Raw genomic sequence first — 13,876 nt, forward strand, 5'->3', positions numbered from 1 at the left:
AAAGGTTTCCAACCTTCCTTTCTTGACTTTATGATGAACAAATACAGTCAGTGTTAGTGTAGAGCTAACCGGCTCTGTGCTTCATGTCAAGGTCTCTGGGCTGGGGTCTTAGCCCTTAGCCTCACCTGCTAAGCCCATGCAACCCTTATGGCCCTGACTTCTTAAGAAATCTATAATTGAGGCTCTTATATATTTAACATCTAATACAAGGCCACTCTAGAAAGGCACACTGTTCTTTGATGAGGATTTGGTAACAGTGAATCCATTCAAGCTACAAACACTGGAGCCATACTGCCCATATTCAAATCCCAACACTGTCATCATTAGCTGTGTGATCTTAAAAAGTTACTTAATCCTTGTTTCTCAATTTATCTGTAAAATGTGCACAATAAGTACCTGTGTCACAGAATTATTGTGAAAATTAGCTTATACATATAAAATGAGTTTGTAAAAAGTCTTGCATATAGTAAGCACCTGAAAAATGTTTACTATTATTATTCCTGAAAATAACATGAATCAAATTACATGGCACCTATGCAATGGAAGGATATTACAAGATATTATATAGGAAAATGGTGCCTTTTGGGCAAATACTCTTTTTTTCACAAAGCAGATAAACTAATTAAGCCCTAGTTTTCATTTTGCGACTCAGAATTTCCACTTAATTTTTTAAAAAATTTTTATTTATTTATGATAGTCACACAGAGAGAGAGAGAGAGAGAGAGAGAGGCAGAGACATAGGCAGAGGGAGAAGCAGGCTCCATGCACCAGGAGCCTGATGTGGGATTCGATCCTGGGTCTCCAGGATCACGCCCTGGGCCAAAGGCAGGCGCTAAACCGCTGCACCACCCAGGGATCCCGAATTTCTACTTAATTAAGATTACTGAAATGTGAACCTGTGTAGCAGTCTCTTCCCAGGAGAGGGAGGGGCTTGGTTCTACTTTTCTGAAGAAAATGATCAGGAAAATGATCAGGTCATTTCCTAGTGGAAATGACCCACTAGGTTAGGCAATGAATCAGGGGACCCCCTCCTCATACTTGGAGGTGGAAGTGCTTCATTTTTCTCAGGGTGCCTGTTTGGCAGTGGTAAGTATGTGGTAGTGGGATGGAGGAGCAGAATATTCTCCAAATCCACCTAATATGGAAACAGCTTTTCTCTCCTTGCCCCTCAGCCCTGAGCTCTGAGCTCAAAGGCTCCAGGAGAAGGCCAGATAGCTTCGCTCCAGAAGCTGCTTTAAAGAGTACAGCAGTGCCCTCTGCTGGGTGGCGCACGCACGACAGTTCAGGAGAACCGCACTGGCGAATCTTAAAAACACCAGTCCAGCCACTGCCCTGCTTTCCTCCCACTCACCTAAAAAAGGTCTCCGTGGGACACCTAGCTGCCTCAGTGGCTGAGTGTCTGCCTTTGGCTCAGGTCCTCATCCCGGGGTCCCGGGACCAAGTCCCGCATTGGGCTCCCTGCATGGAGCCTGCTTCTCCCTCTGCTTGTCTCTGCCTCTCTCTCTCTGTGTCTCTCGTGAATAAATAAATAAAATCTTAAACAAAAACAACAACAAAAAGTCTCCCTGCTCCAGAACCTGGGAAGAGGTCACTTTTGTCTCATCTCAGCCAAGCTTCAGAGCCTCTCTGTCCTTTTCTAGTTCTGGGCTATCATTGCTACTAGGTTAATGCAGGACAGTGACAATACTTAGTAAATTCCACTGCCACCCTGGGCTATAGGGCTGTATCTCACTAAGAAGCCTACTTGCCTTCAAGAACTCTAAGAATGGAAAGCCTGCAATAGTGCTGAAGAATGCAGTTTAGGTGGTCTTCCTTAGGGCGACTGGGTGGCTCAATCAGTTAAGCATTTGCTTTGGCTCAGGTCATGATCCCAAAGTTTTGGGATTGAACCCGAGTCAGGTTCCCTCCTCAGCGAGGATCTTGCTTCTCCCTCTCCCTCTCTCTCTGCCTACTTGTGTTCTCTCTTAAGTAAATAAATAAAATATTTTAAAAAATAAAAGTAAAAGGTCTTCCTTAAGTGCCCTTGCTTGCTACTTTTGTATCCTTTTATTTCTATCTTCAGACAGCACAGATCTCTATTTCCAGCTATCCCAAGTCTTAAGCTTATCTCTGTGAAATGTGAAATGAAGTCAAGGAAAGAGTTGGGAAATGGAAAAAGTCAAAATTCCATTGAGGCTGGAGATAAGGAATCTTTTCAAGCCCAACTCAGATCTATAACCTGCCTTAGAGATGCCAATCACCTTGGTTTTCTGAGCCTAGTTATCAGGCTGCTGAGTGTGAGGCACACTTTCAGGTAATTCATACCATAGAAAGGAAAGCTGGGATATTGCTAAAGAATGCAATTGAAACGGTTTTCCTTAAGGGGCACCTGGGTGGTTTAATTGGTGGAATGAGTCCTGCCTCCAGCTCTGCACTGGGCAGGGGGATTCTCTCTCTCTTCCTCTGCCCCTCTTGCACCCCTCTCCCCACCCTACCCCCTACCCTCACTTAAAAAAAAAAAAGTTTTCCTTAATTCCACAGCAGTGGTTCTCAAGCCTCAGCATACATCAGAATCACTTGAAAAATTTTAAAACCCAGAATTCTGAGCCCTCAGAGGTTTTGATTTAGTAGATCTGCCGTGAGGCCTGAAAATTTACATTTGAAAGAAGTTTAGATGATGCCCAGGGTCCAGGGCCCAAACTTTGAGAACCATTGGTCTAGAGAAAAGCATCTTGGTTCCAGCTATAAATCGAGATGGTTATGCCTTTGCTTGAAGGAGTCTAACTTGGTGATCTCTTCCTTGTAAAGATCTTCTAGGAGCGGAGTGGGCCCACACAATCAAATCTCTCCTTTTGCAGTGTTTATTTTCCCATTTATTTTTTTTTATTTTTTTTATTTTTTTTTATTTTCCCATTTAAGAAAAAGGGAGAGAAGGAACCAAAGAAGGCAAGAAAGAAGATGGGCAACTCTCTTATACAGGCAAAAGCCCAGGAAAAGAGCTGGCTGGCCTGCTAGAAGAGAAGTCTAATTAGGAAGAGAATGTAACTACTTCCTGAAGCAACACAAATCTCCATATAATTCAAGGCTACTCTCAGACTCCGTCACCAGCCAGCAGCTCTGCTAAAACCAACCCTCAGGCCTGGAATTTCATTAGCTTGGCAACTTGTTGGTTTGCAGACAATCTTGGGTTTAGCCACATACAACATGGACTCTTTCTGCTCAGGGTTTCTACAGCGTCTTTTGGTGACTCCTAAGCAGCCAACCACTGACCCATTATCATGGGCTCACATCCTTCACCAGTAAGGCAATCTGCTCCTGCAGCTGCCGCTCCCCTTCCCATGCTTTGCTCTGGCTTCGACATCTCAGCAGCTCAGCTTTATGGTCTTGGTGATGCATAGGGCAGTAGCTCCGTGGTTCGCACAGCTCCTGAAAGGTAGGGGACAAAGTAAAGGATGCTCTAGTATCCAGAATTCTGCCTACTATGTATAATAGAGATGCTGTTTGGTGGTGGCTAAGAAGGAGCAGTAATTTCTTCTCAGAGGGCTTTGCAAGCCCTGGAAGTTGCATGCTTAAGTTGGCTCCCCTAAGTCTGAGCTCTCCTATTGCCCCATGTGTCCCATCCTTTACCGTATATTCTGGAAAGAAGTCTCTGTAGCCCCCTTTGAGGATATATAGTTCTGGGTAGTACAATGTAGGATACTGGTTCAGAGCCCTGTCCTCTTCTCTCAGAGAGCGGCACCTTTAGAGAAAACCCAGATGTGGGTGGGGTGGAAAGAAGCAAGGTCAGGATTCCATGGGCCATTCGCTGGGGAGGGGAAGGAAGAATAGACTATGGGTAACCCAACAGACCTCCAGATCTCACTGTTTTTCCAAAACAAGATTCAAGTAGTCATTCTTTCTCCTCCTCATTCCCAATCATTTTTCCTTTTCTGCACCAAACTTTTAAGTTGTAGAAACCTTTTCTTCCACCTCCCTAACCTTTAAACTACAATGCAAAGAATGCATTCATTCATTCCAGTCTCTGTCTGAACTGGTCTGGCTAGGTTCCCTGGTTGTAAGTCCCAATTCAAGATCCATTTCTAACCCCTGCCCTACCCCATTTAGACACTTACATTCGGGGACCCCTCTCTGAGGAGAATTCACAGTGGAACACGATGATTATTCTTTTCTGGGTATCCAGAGGAACAATGGGCTTCTTCAGAAAGAAGGTATACAGTTCTTTCTGACTGTATAAGTTTAAGGCTCCCTGCAGAAGAATTTCAGTATTTTCTTCTTAAGGGCCTGCGGATAGTTTCAACACTTAGAAATAACTAGGATACCATCTTGGGATATTTGGGACAGGAAGTCTAGACTGTAAGCACTTTCAGGGTATAGATCTAATTAAGTCTCTGTGTCCATCCTCAAAGACTAGCATAGAGCTTGGCATGTAGTAGGTATTCAAATGTTTGTAGAACTGACCACCCCCTCACCCCCAATGTGTAGGAATCATTGTGAGGAATGTTTATGAGTGTCTACAAAGTGCTTCTCAGTCCTTGGATTAATATTTTATTTCCAAGCAGGAGCCCCTGGCTCCAATAGAATAATGGGAGGTTGGTCTAGGAGGGAAAGGAAAAGTAAATTGCTCAAGGTATACAGAATTAGAACAGGAATGAGGATGTGTAGCTCTGATGTGCTCTAAATGTAGAACCTCTTCCCTGGTTCTGGAGTTCATAGGATCTTTGTCCATAGACCCTTCTCATTAAAGAGCTACCTCCAACTCCTCCCCACCAATGGCCTCAATGTAACCTAACCTGGATGTGTCCTCCCAGGTACTCGTATGGATAGCGGCAATCGATGATATAAAACTTCTCAATCAGACTCTGGAACTTCCCTGTCAGTAAGGCAGCCACCTGTATAGAAATGATCGAATACTCTGTTCCTCATCACTCTGGGAGACAAGAGTCAATCACACAGTTCCTGATTTGCATTCCCTTTAGTCACCCAGGATTCCACTCTATCCCCAGTCTCCAAAAGCCCCCTATATTTGAAATGGGGCAATAGTTCATCTCTACCCCTCAGTCAGGGGAGGAGCAAGATGGCGGAAGAGTAGGGTCTCCAAATCACCTGTCTCTACCCCTCAGTCAGGAGGATAAAATATAAAATGGTCTTTTGGAGCACCAAAATAGCTGGTATTGCCAAGATACCAGAGAAAACCATATTCAAGGCATTGCAATCAGCCTCTCAGGACACCCAAGGACTTCTGCAGTGGTACAGGTAGCAGGTAGCAATTCTGACTTTGCAAGAAGAAATGGGAAATGGGTTCCCCATGCTCCATCGTAAAGGAAGAAAGCAAGCTCTTCAGAAAAGGATATGGAAGGAAAGGGTTGATATCCTTAAGCTACTTGTAGGAGTGTAACTTGGTTCAACCTTCCAGGAGCTAACTTTGTAAATGCACATGTAATTAACTTTGACTCAGCAATTTCTTTCCCAACATCTTTAGCAAACAGAAACGTATGCAAAGATATGGCACAACAATATTCATCTCAGCCATCATTTTAGGTTATCAAATAGTTAATAGTTAATATCAAATATTAACTATTAAATATTAGTTAGCTTAAGTTATCAAATAATTTTTAAAAGTTACAAATAACTTCAATTTTCAAAAATAGCAATTTGGTTAAATTATACATGTCAATTAAGATAGAATATTATATAGTCATTAGGATAATATAGTTTTGTTTTAACAATGTAGAAAGATGTTTACAGGGACGCCTGGACGGCCTAGCAGTTAAGTTCTGCTTTAGGCTCAGGGCATGATCCTGGAGTTCAGGGATTGAGTCCCACATCGGGCTCCCTGCATGGAGCCTGCTTCTCCCTCTGCCTGTGTCTCTGCCTCTCTCTCTCTGTCTGTCATGAATAAATAAATAAAATCTAAAAAAAAAAAGGGCAGCCCGGGTGGCTCAGCGGTTTAGCACTACCTTCAGCCCAGGGTGTGATCCCGGACACCTGGGATCGAGTCCCACGTCAGGCTCCCTGCGTGGAGCCTGCTTCTCCCTCTGCCTGTGTCTCTGCCTGTCTCTCTCTCTCTCTCTCTCTCTGTCTCTCATTAATAAATAAATAAAAAACCTTTAAAAAATCTAAAAAAAAAAAAAATGTTTACAATGATTCGCTAATAAGCTGACTTTACATGTTACTATACTATTTTTATCAAATATATTCCAGAATAAAATCTGGAAGGCCATAAGGAAAATATTGCTAGTAGTTATCTCTAGCAATGAGATTATGGGTAGGGCAACCAAATAATTATTGCACAAACTAGGACACTTTTGAGAGTGAGAGAATACTATTAATAATTACCATGCACTAAAAGGTGTCAATGGGACTAAACCAGGATATAAGGTTGCCAAAAGTTGAGTGATTTTGACTTTTTTACTTCTCTCTCTTCTTTCCTTGCTTTCTTTCCTTTGTAACAATTATCTATCATTTGTTGAATTAAAAACAAAGGCAAAAGAATGGGATAAATAGGAGTTCTTCAATACAGCTTCAGATGAATGAGGAACCTAATGTAAGTGAACACAGTGAAATACAATGGAAGTGGGGATTTTAGGGACAGAACAGACCAGATGGTAGCTTATGTAACCAGTTACCATCTCCAGAAATCTGCTTACTGTTTCTGGGTTGATGTACTTCAGATCTTGGTGTCTCCCTGACACGGTTGGCAACACACATACCTAGAAATACCGAAAAACTGAAATAACAGCAAGTTTTCTATACCTCAATTTGAGATCAAAGACCCATATATTGTTCTTCATTTGTGGGATTTTACATGAGCCGCCTGGGTGGCTCAGTCAGTTGAGCTTCCGACTCTTGATTTCAGCTCAAGTAATGATCTCAGGGTCGTTACATACAGAGAACTCTGAGAAAGGCTCCACGCTGGGAGTGGAACCTGCTTAAGATTCTTTCTCTTTCCCTCTCCCTCTGCCACTACCCACCCCCAAAGATAAATAAATAAAAAACAAAAACAAAAACAAAAACAGATGCCTTCAAAAGAACCAATGGGAAAAAAAAATCATTGACATGAAAAGATGTTCCTGATACATTAAATGATGGGGGAAACAGTATAACAAAACAGTATAACAGAATCATTTTTTTGTGAGAAAATAAAAAAATTTATTTGGGTATGTGCATGTGTGTTTGTGAAAATACATAGGAAAAGTCTGGAGGTATTTTACATATACCAAGATGTTAAAAGCAATAATATTTTTATAAGATTTGAGGGCAGCCCAGGTGGCTCAGCGGTTTAGCGATGCCTTCAACCCATGGCGTGATCCTGGAGACCCAGGATCGAGTCCTACGTCGGGCTCCCTGCATGGAGCCTGCTTCTCCCTCTGCCTGTGTCTCTGTCTCTCTCTGTGTCTCTCATAAATAAATAAATAAAATCTTTAAAGTATATATATTTTTATAAGATTTGAGGTATATTTCATTTTCTACTCTTTCTGTAATGACCAGATATTATTTACATAATTTTAAAAGATATTTTTAAAAAGAAAAAAGTAAAAAAAAAGTAAAAAGCCTTATACTTTCCCACTGCTCTGGATTTTCCCAGAATGAATAGAAATACTTTTTCACTGGAGAGGCTTAGGATCTAAATCTTCCACCATAGCATCTTCAGTTTATCAAATAGTACTTGGTGAGGATGCATATTATACCTACCATCCTCTTCAAGCAAAGAAAAAAAGACTAAGATCCAAAATGACTCAATGGAATATAAGATGAATGTAACCAAACTCACCTTGGAGAAATCACCAATCAGAGATCCCTGGTAAGAATCTTCCTCCAGCATCTGAATGATATTAATGTCACAGAGAGAAACTGTCTTCTTTAGACCTAAGCCCTGAGAATGACAAGATTTCCCCCAACCCCATTTCTCATGTTAGAGGTTTAAAAACCAAGAGACAGAAGGAGTGGAGATTTATTAAAAATATGCATACCCTTTGGAAAAAAAAATATGCACACACATTGATCAAATATTTCCATTTGTTTTCCTAGGGAAATATAAATATGCACAAAGATCTGGCTGTAAAAATGGATATGCCAGCAAGTTTATAATAGAGAAAGATTACTAATAAATAACAGGTTCTTGGTTAAACAAATCATATTTAATACATTATATGGTATACACATATGCAAAAAAAGTTATGCTGTAGCTTGACAAGAAAATAAGTTCATGATATCCTTAAGAAAGTGAGAAAATGAGTGCTTTGTGACCCTACTCTAATAAAAGAAAAAAATCTACATCAAAGAGACTAGAGGAATATATTTACCAAGTGTTGAAAGTAATTAACTCTGGCCTATGGGATTGCAAGCATTTCACAAGAGCTTCTTTTGTTTATGTGCATTTCTACACTACCATACGCTGATTTTATTATATAGTATCTAGGGTTTTTTTTAAGGAGGGATAGGGAATAATGGCTAAATTTTTCAGAAGTTACCTCCCACCAAACCAGTGTGTTCCATGATGCTGTTTCTGTCAGAATACAGGTAAAACAGCATTAAAAAATTTACATTTCTCTGTGTCCTCTCAATCTCATAAAAGAAGGTTGGGAAGACAGTATGCCAACATCATTTCCAGAAATATAAGAGATATTTAATGTTAAATATTTTATATAGGGGTGCAGATGTGGAAAAGACAAGACATAAAGAACAAAGAGATATAAATTAATGAGAAAGAAGACAAGACATCGTAAAGCAATCCTCATACCAAAAAAGCACAGAACACAACAAGGTAGAGGATTAAGTTGATTCTCATCTTTTTTTTTTATTTAAAGATTAAAAAATTTTTTTTATTTACTTATTCATAGAGACACACAGAGAGAGGCAGAGACGCAGGAAAGGGAGAAGCAGGCTCCATGTAGGGAGCCTGGGACCACACCCTGAGCCAAAGGCAGATGCCCAATGGCTGAGCCACCCAGGGGTCCCAAACAGATTTTCATCTTAAAAGAGCTTACCTTCCCGAGCTCTTTGTGGCTAGAACAAGACTCCTTTTTGTCTTTATGTGATTTTGGGCTGTCCTTGAATTTTACAGTCCGCTTCAGTCTTGGCCTGTTCAAATTCTCTGGCAACGAAGGGGAGCGATACAAGGAGCTTCTATTCAGAGATGCCTGTATGGGAATATCAACCCCATATGTTCTTACTCCTCTTCAGGCCTGCAGCATGAACATTTCCTGCAAACTTGTTAGAAATGAAGAATCCTAGATGTTGAGCCTCACCCCAGACCTACTGAATTAAAATCTGCATTTTAGCAAGCTGCCCTGGCGATTTCTAGCAACACTCAACTTTGATAGGCAAAACCTTAGGTAAGGAACCACTCTTCCCTACCTCATTAACATCTTTCTCCTCAGGGTGTGTGATGTTCCATCTCCCCAAGATGTATTAACTCTAGCCAAATCAAATTCACCACCTGACCATCTTATATGTACCAATTCTTATAGGAGAAAGCAAATGCAAGCTCAGTTCCTCCAGTCAAGTGAAAACCAAACAAACCAACCTAACCCCACAGTCTCTCTATGGGATCCTAAGACTCTGACAATCAAGATTTAAGAACCCCAACAAAATGGAAGATGACAAACCAAAAGGGTCAGTCTAGGTGAAAAAATACTAGGCAGCAAGAGTATGTGTCAGTTTCTTGGGGTAATGGTTTCTTTGAGGGAGAGAGGAAAAAATAACTCAGCTCTCTTATAAAGCAGGTTGTTAATAGGAAAGAAAAATAGCAAAATAAGCATCATGCAAGGGAAAAGGGAACTTTAGAATCTGGCATCAGGATGGCCATTATAGGATTGATATTATGAAGCCCATCAGGAAAAAAATGGATTAAATACCATAAAGAACTGGCCTTGGAAGTTACTAACTCAGACTAATGTTCAAGAAGGTGGACCACTATCTCCTTGAAAGCCATGATTTGAGTGTTATAACCAGAGGCAGGGGGATATATTAAATGACCTCTGATAATAACTTTCAAATAATCAAGATTTTTTTTTAATTTTTAAAAAATAATCTCTATTTCCAAAGTGGGTCTCAAACTCATGATCCTAAGATCAAGAGTCCTGTGTTCTATTGACTGAGGCAGTGAGGGATCCCTCAACTAATCCAAAATTCTTATCCTTGTTCCCAGATACCTTCTACCTCTGGCCTACACGAAAACCAAGAATTCCTACTTTATACATTCATCTCACTAACTAATGTGTATTGATTTAGAAGGGGGCTAGATAATAAGAGAGCCATAACTAGAAAACAAATTGATGGTCAATGGTTTCTGGGAGACTAAAATAAAAACATCAATATTTTATTTTATAATAACTTTATCTATTGCAGCATTTGTAACATCCATGGTCCCATCTAAGGGAAACTCCATGGTTCCTAATACCAGCTGAAGGTACAGTTCACATTTTACATTCCAATATTTTATATCTACCTCTTCCCTTGGATCTCTGCCAGTCAACTCCCTATGTCCCCACAACCCTACTCAGAGCCACTGACCAGCCAGTGCTAGTTTGACGCATCCATCCAGTGGCCTAGAACATGTAATAATCTGGGCCAATTAGGTTTCCTCTCCTGGGAGTCTAACTTAGAAAATGGCAAAATAACTAGGCAGCAACAGATGCCAAAGCTTAAAAGGAAGATGCCAAAAGATACAGTCAAGGCTGTGAGGCCAATGATGACTACATGGCTGAAACAAAGTTATAGTGGCAGAAGAGATATGGTGAAAGATTGAGGAACAGGTTACCCAGACCTCTTGACAGATTTCCCTTCAGATAATTTCATTTATACCCTGAGAAGGCAGGAGGAAGCCAGATCAAAATTTCCAATAGGATGGTCTTAGTTGCGATCTTTGTTTCTTTTAACCAAAAGAGCCTCTCTAGAACACACCAAATTCCTAAGCTAAGGGCTCGTTGTAATTTATTTTATTATTTTTAAAAAAAGATTTATTTCTTTATTATTTTGGGGGGGAGGAGCAGATGGAGAGAGAGAATCTTAAGCAGACACCCCACTGAGAGTGGAGCTGAACAAAGGGCTCGATGCCAGGTTGGATCTCATTACCCTGATATCACAACCTAAGCCAAAATCGAGTTGGAAGCTTAACTGACTGAGCCACCCAGGTGCCTCTAAGGGCTCATTTTAAAGAGTCTAATGATTTAGCTAGTAAGGGAAACATATCCATTTTTTATTTTATTTTTTTTAATTTTTTTTATTTACTTATGATAGTCACACAGAGAGAGAGAGAGAGGCAGAGACACAGGCAGAGAGAGAAGCAGGCTCCATGCACGGGAAGCCCGACGCAGAATTCGATCCCGGGACTCCAGGATCGCGCCCTGGGCCAAAGGCAGGTGCCAAACCGCTGCGCCACCCAGGGATCCCCATATCCATTTTTTAGTATTATATCTAAGAAATTGTTACCTAACCCAAGGTCACAGAAATTTTCTATGTTTTTTTCTTCAGATATTTTATAGTTTTAGATTTCATATTCAGGTCTATTAACCATTTTGCACTAATTTCTATACAAGATATAAGGTACGGATTGAGGTTTTTTGTTTTGTTTTTTATAAAGGTTTCATTTATTTATTCATGAGAGACACACAGAGAGAGAGAGGCAGAGGGAGAAGTAGGCTCCTTGAGGAGAGCCTGATAGTGGACTTGATCCCAGGACCCCAGGATCATGACCTGAGCCAAAGGCAGATGCTCAACCACTGAGCCACCCAGGTGCCCCAAAGTTTTTGTTTTTCATATAGATTGTCAATTGCAGCAGCACAATTTGTTGAAATTGTTTCTCAGTTTAATTGTGTTGTATCTTGGGCTAATTATCAATTGTCCATATATGCATGCGTCTATTTCTCAAGTCTATTCTCTTGCATCAATGCTTTAGGTTTCTGGTAGCTGTTATTATGATAATTAAACTGATAAACAACTTTTTGGGTTTCATATAGTCTAAAGGCAAGAATCCAGAAATAAATAATAGGAGAAAACTACTTTAACAAATAGAAACAGCCACTACTGTTCTGATAGTGTCTTTTTAAAACATGTATATAAAAACAAACAGCAACTTACTGCAAAGAGCATAAATGTTTGGTCATGAAGGGATGATGACAGTGATGATACTGTAGCTTTGTCTAGCGAATTTCCCAGTTCTCAGAAGCAGTGATAGATACGAGGAACCCAGGACCAGCTGGATTAGATTGCATTCATCATCTATGCATTAGAGACTTTTCTTCTTTAAGGAATCAATAAACACTTTGAATATACGGGAGTTTTAAGGATTGAAAAGGCCAAGAAGAAGAAAAGAAACTTGCTAAGCTCGATTCTACCTGCATATTTTATAAAAAGGTCTAAATGAATAATCATTATTTTGTAAAGTGAGGAGGCATCATCATTTCCTCATGGCCTACACAATCTTCAACACACACAGGCTTGCTTCTGCTTGCACCATACTACTGCTCTTGTCAAGGTTCTCAACAGTCTTCATGTCACCATATCTGACAGTCACTCTTTAGACATAGACCTCTCTGAACTTCATAGTGGCTTCCACTGAGTTGGCTATTGCCTCCTTCATTGGCTTCAATGGCACCTCCCAGTTTAGTTTAGTGCTAGTACAGGCAATCCCTAAACTAAACGAACCATGATGCTTCTACCTTTCTGTTGCTCCTTCTCAGTCTTCTTTCTTGGGCCTCCTTACCTGCCAAAACTCTAACAGATGTTGGATTCGTCATGGTTAGGTTCTGGCCCTTTTAAATCCCCTCATTTTTGCCTTACATGATTTTTTCTATCTGTAAATTCAAATTTTCCCTCTATATAGAAGACTCTCAAATAGCTATTTTCAATAAAAATCATACAAAGTATGCTCTCTGACCACAATGGATTAATCAGAAATTAATAGCAGAAAAAAAGGGGATCCCTGGGTGGCTCAGCAGTTGGGCACCTGCCTTTGGCCCAGGGAGTGATCCTGGAGTCCCGGGATCGAGTCCCACATTGGGCTCCCTGCATGGAGCCTGCTTCTCCCTCTGCCTGTGTCTCTGCCTCCCTCTCTCTGTGGGTCTCTCATGAATAAATAAATAAAATCTTTAAAAATTAATAACAGAAAAAAGATCTGGAAAATTCAGTTAGGTGGAAATTAAACAACACACTCCTAAATAACAATTGGGCCAACAAAGATCTCAAGGGAAATTAGAAAATACTTTTGGATGAATAAAAATGAAGACATGGCACACCAAAACTTACATAAGGATAAAGCTAAAGTAGTATTTACATGAAAACTTACAGCTGCAAAGGCCCATAATAGAAAAAAGAACAACCTGAAGACAATGACCTAACCTTCTATCAAAAAAGAAACTAAGGGACCCCTGGGTGGCTCAGTGGTTGAGCGTCTGGCTTTGGCTCAGGTCAGGTCATGATCCTGGGGTCTCCCTCTGCCTATGTCTCTGCCTCTCTCTCTCTCTGTATGACTATCATAAGTAAATAAAATTAAAAAAAAAAAAAAAAGAACAGAAAAATAAAAAACAATAGAACCAAAAGTTATTATTTGAAAAAGTCAAAAATTGATAAACTTTTAGCTACACTGACCAAGAAAAAAAAGAAGACTCAAATTACTAAAACTAGGAATGAAAGAGAGGACATTACTAGCAATTTTTCAGAAATAAAAAAAAAAAGTCTTGAGGGATACTATAAACAACCACATATCAATGAATGAGAAAACTCAGATTAAATGGGCAGATTCCTCAAAAGATAAAAATCAGTGAAAGTGAATCAAGAAGGAACAGAGAGTCCAACTAGATCTACAAAAAGTAGAGGCTGAATTAGTAATTAAAAAATTTCCCACAAAGAAAAGCCCAGGTCACAATGGCTTTACTGGTGAATCTGGCCTAACATT

The 13,876-nt window shown here is 40.2% G+C and overlaps 1 protein-coding gene across 17 annotated transcripts in view; it reads right to left on the reverse strand.

The window, feature by feature from the left end:
- Positions 1–2,829: 2,829 nt before the first annotated feature.
- Positions 2,830–13,876, reverse strand: part of CDC25C (cell division cycle 25C) — a 37,400-nt gene continuing 26,353 nt past the window's right edge. For 14 of the 17 annotated variants that reach the window (XM_077911841.1, XM_077911847.1, XM_077911845.1 and 11 more), the window contains 7 exons: positions 8,967–9,119; positions 7,751–7,852; positions 6,627–6,689; positions 4,770–4,868; positions 4,092–4,225; positions 3,607–3,718; positions 2,830–3,405 (listed from right to left, as the gene is read on the reverse strand). In XM_077911841.1, coding sequence (XP_077767967.1) covers positions 3,256–3,405; positions 3,607–3,718; positions 4,092–4,225; positions 4,770–4,868; positions 6,627–6,689; positions 7,751–7,852; positions 8,967–9,119 — 813 coding nt within the window. In that variant the 3' untranslated portion in view covers positions 2,830–3,255. The remainder of the gene's footprint in view (positions 3,406–3,606; positions 3,719–4,091; positions 4,226–4,769; positions 4,869–6,626; positions 6,690–7,750; positions 7,853–8,966; positions 9,120–13,876) is intronic. The other 3 variants (XM_077911853.1, XM_077911850.1, XM_077911854.1) reach the window with 3 other exon arrangements.

Source organism: Canis aureus, chromosome 10 (assembly GCF_053574225.1).
Source record: "Canis aureus isolate CA01 chromosome 10, VMU_Caureus_v.1.0, whole genome shotgun sequence".
In the NCBI taxonomy this organism is placed as follows: Eukaryota; Metazoa; Chordata; class Mammalia; order Carnivora; family Canidae; genus Canis; species Canis aureus.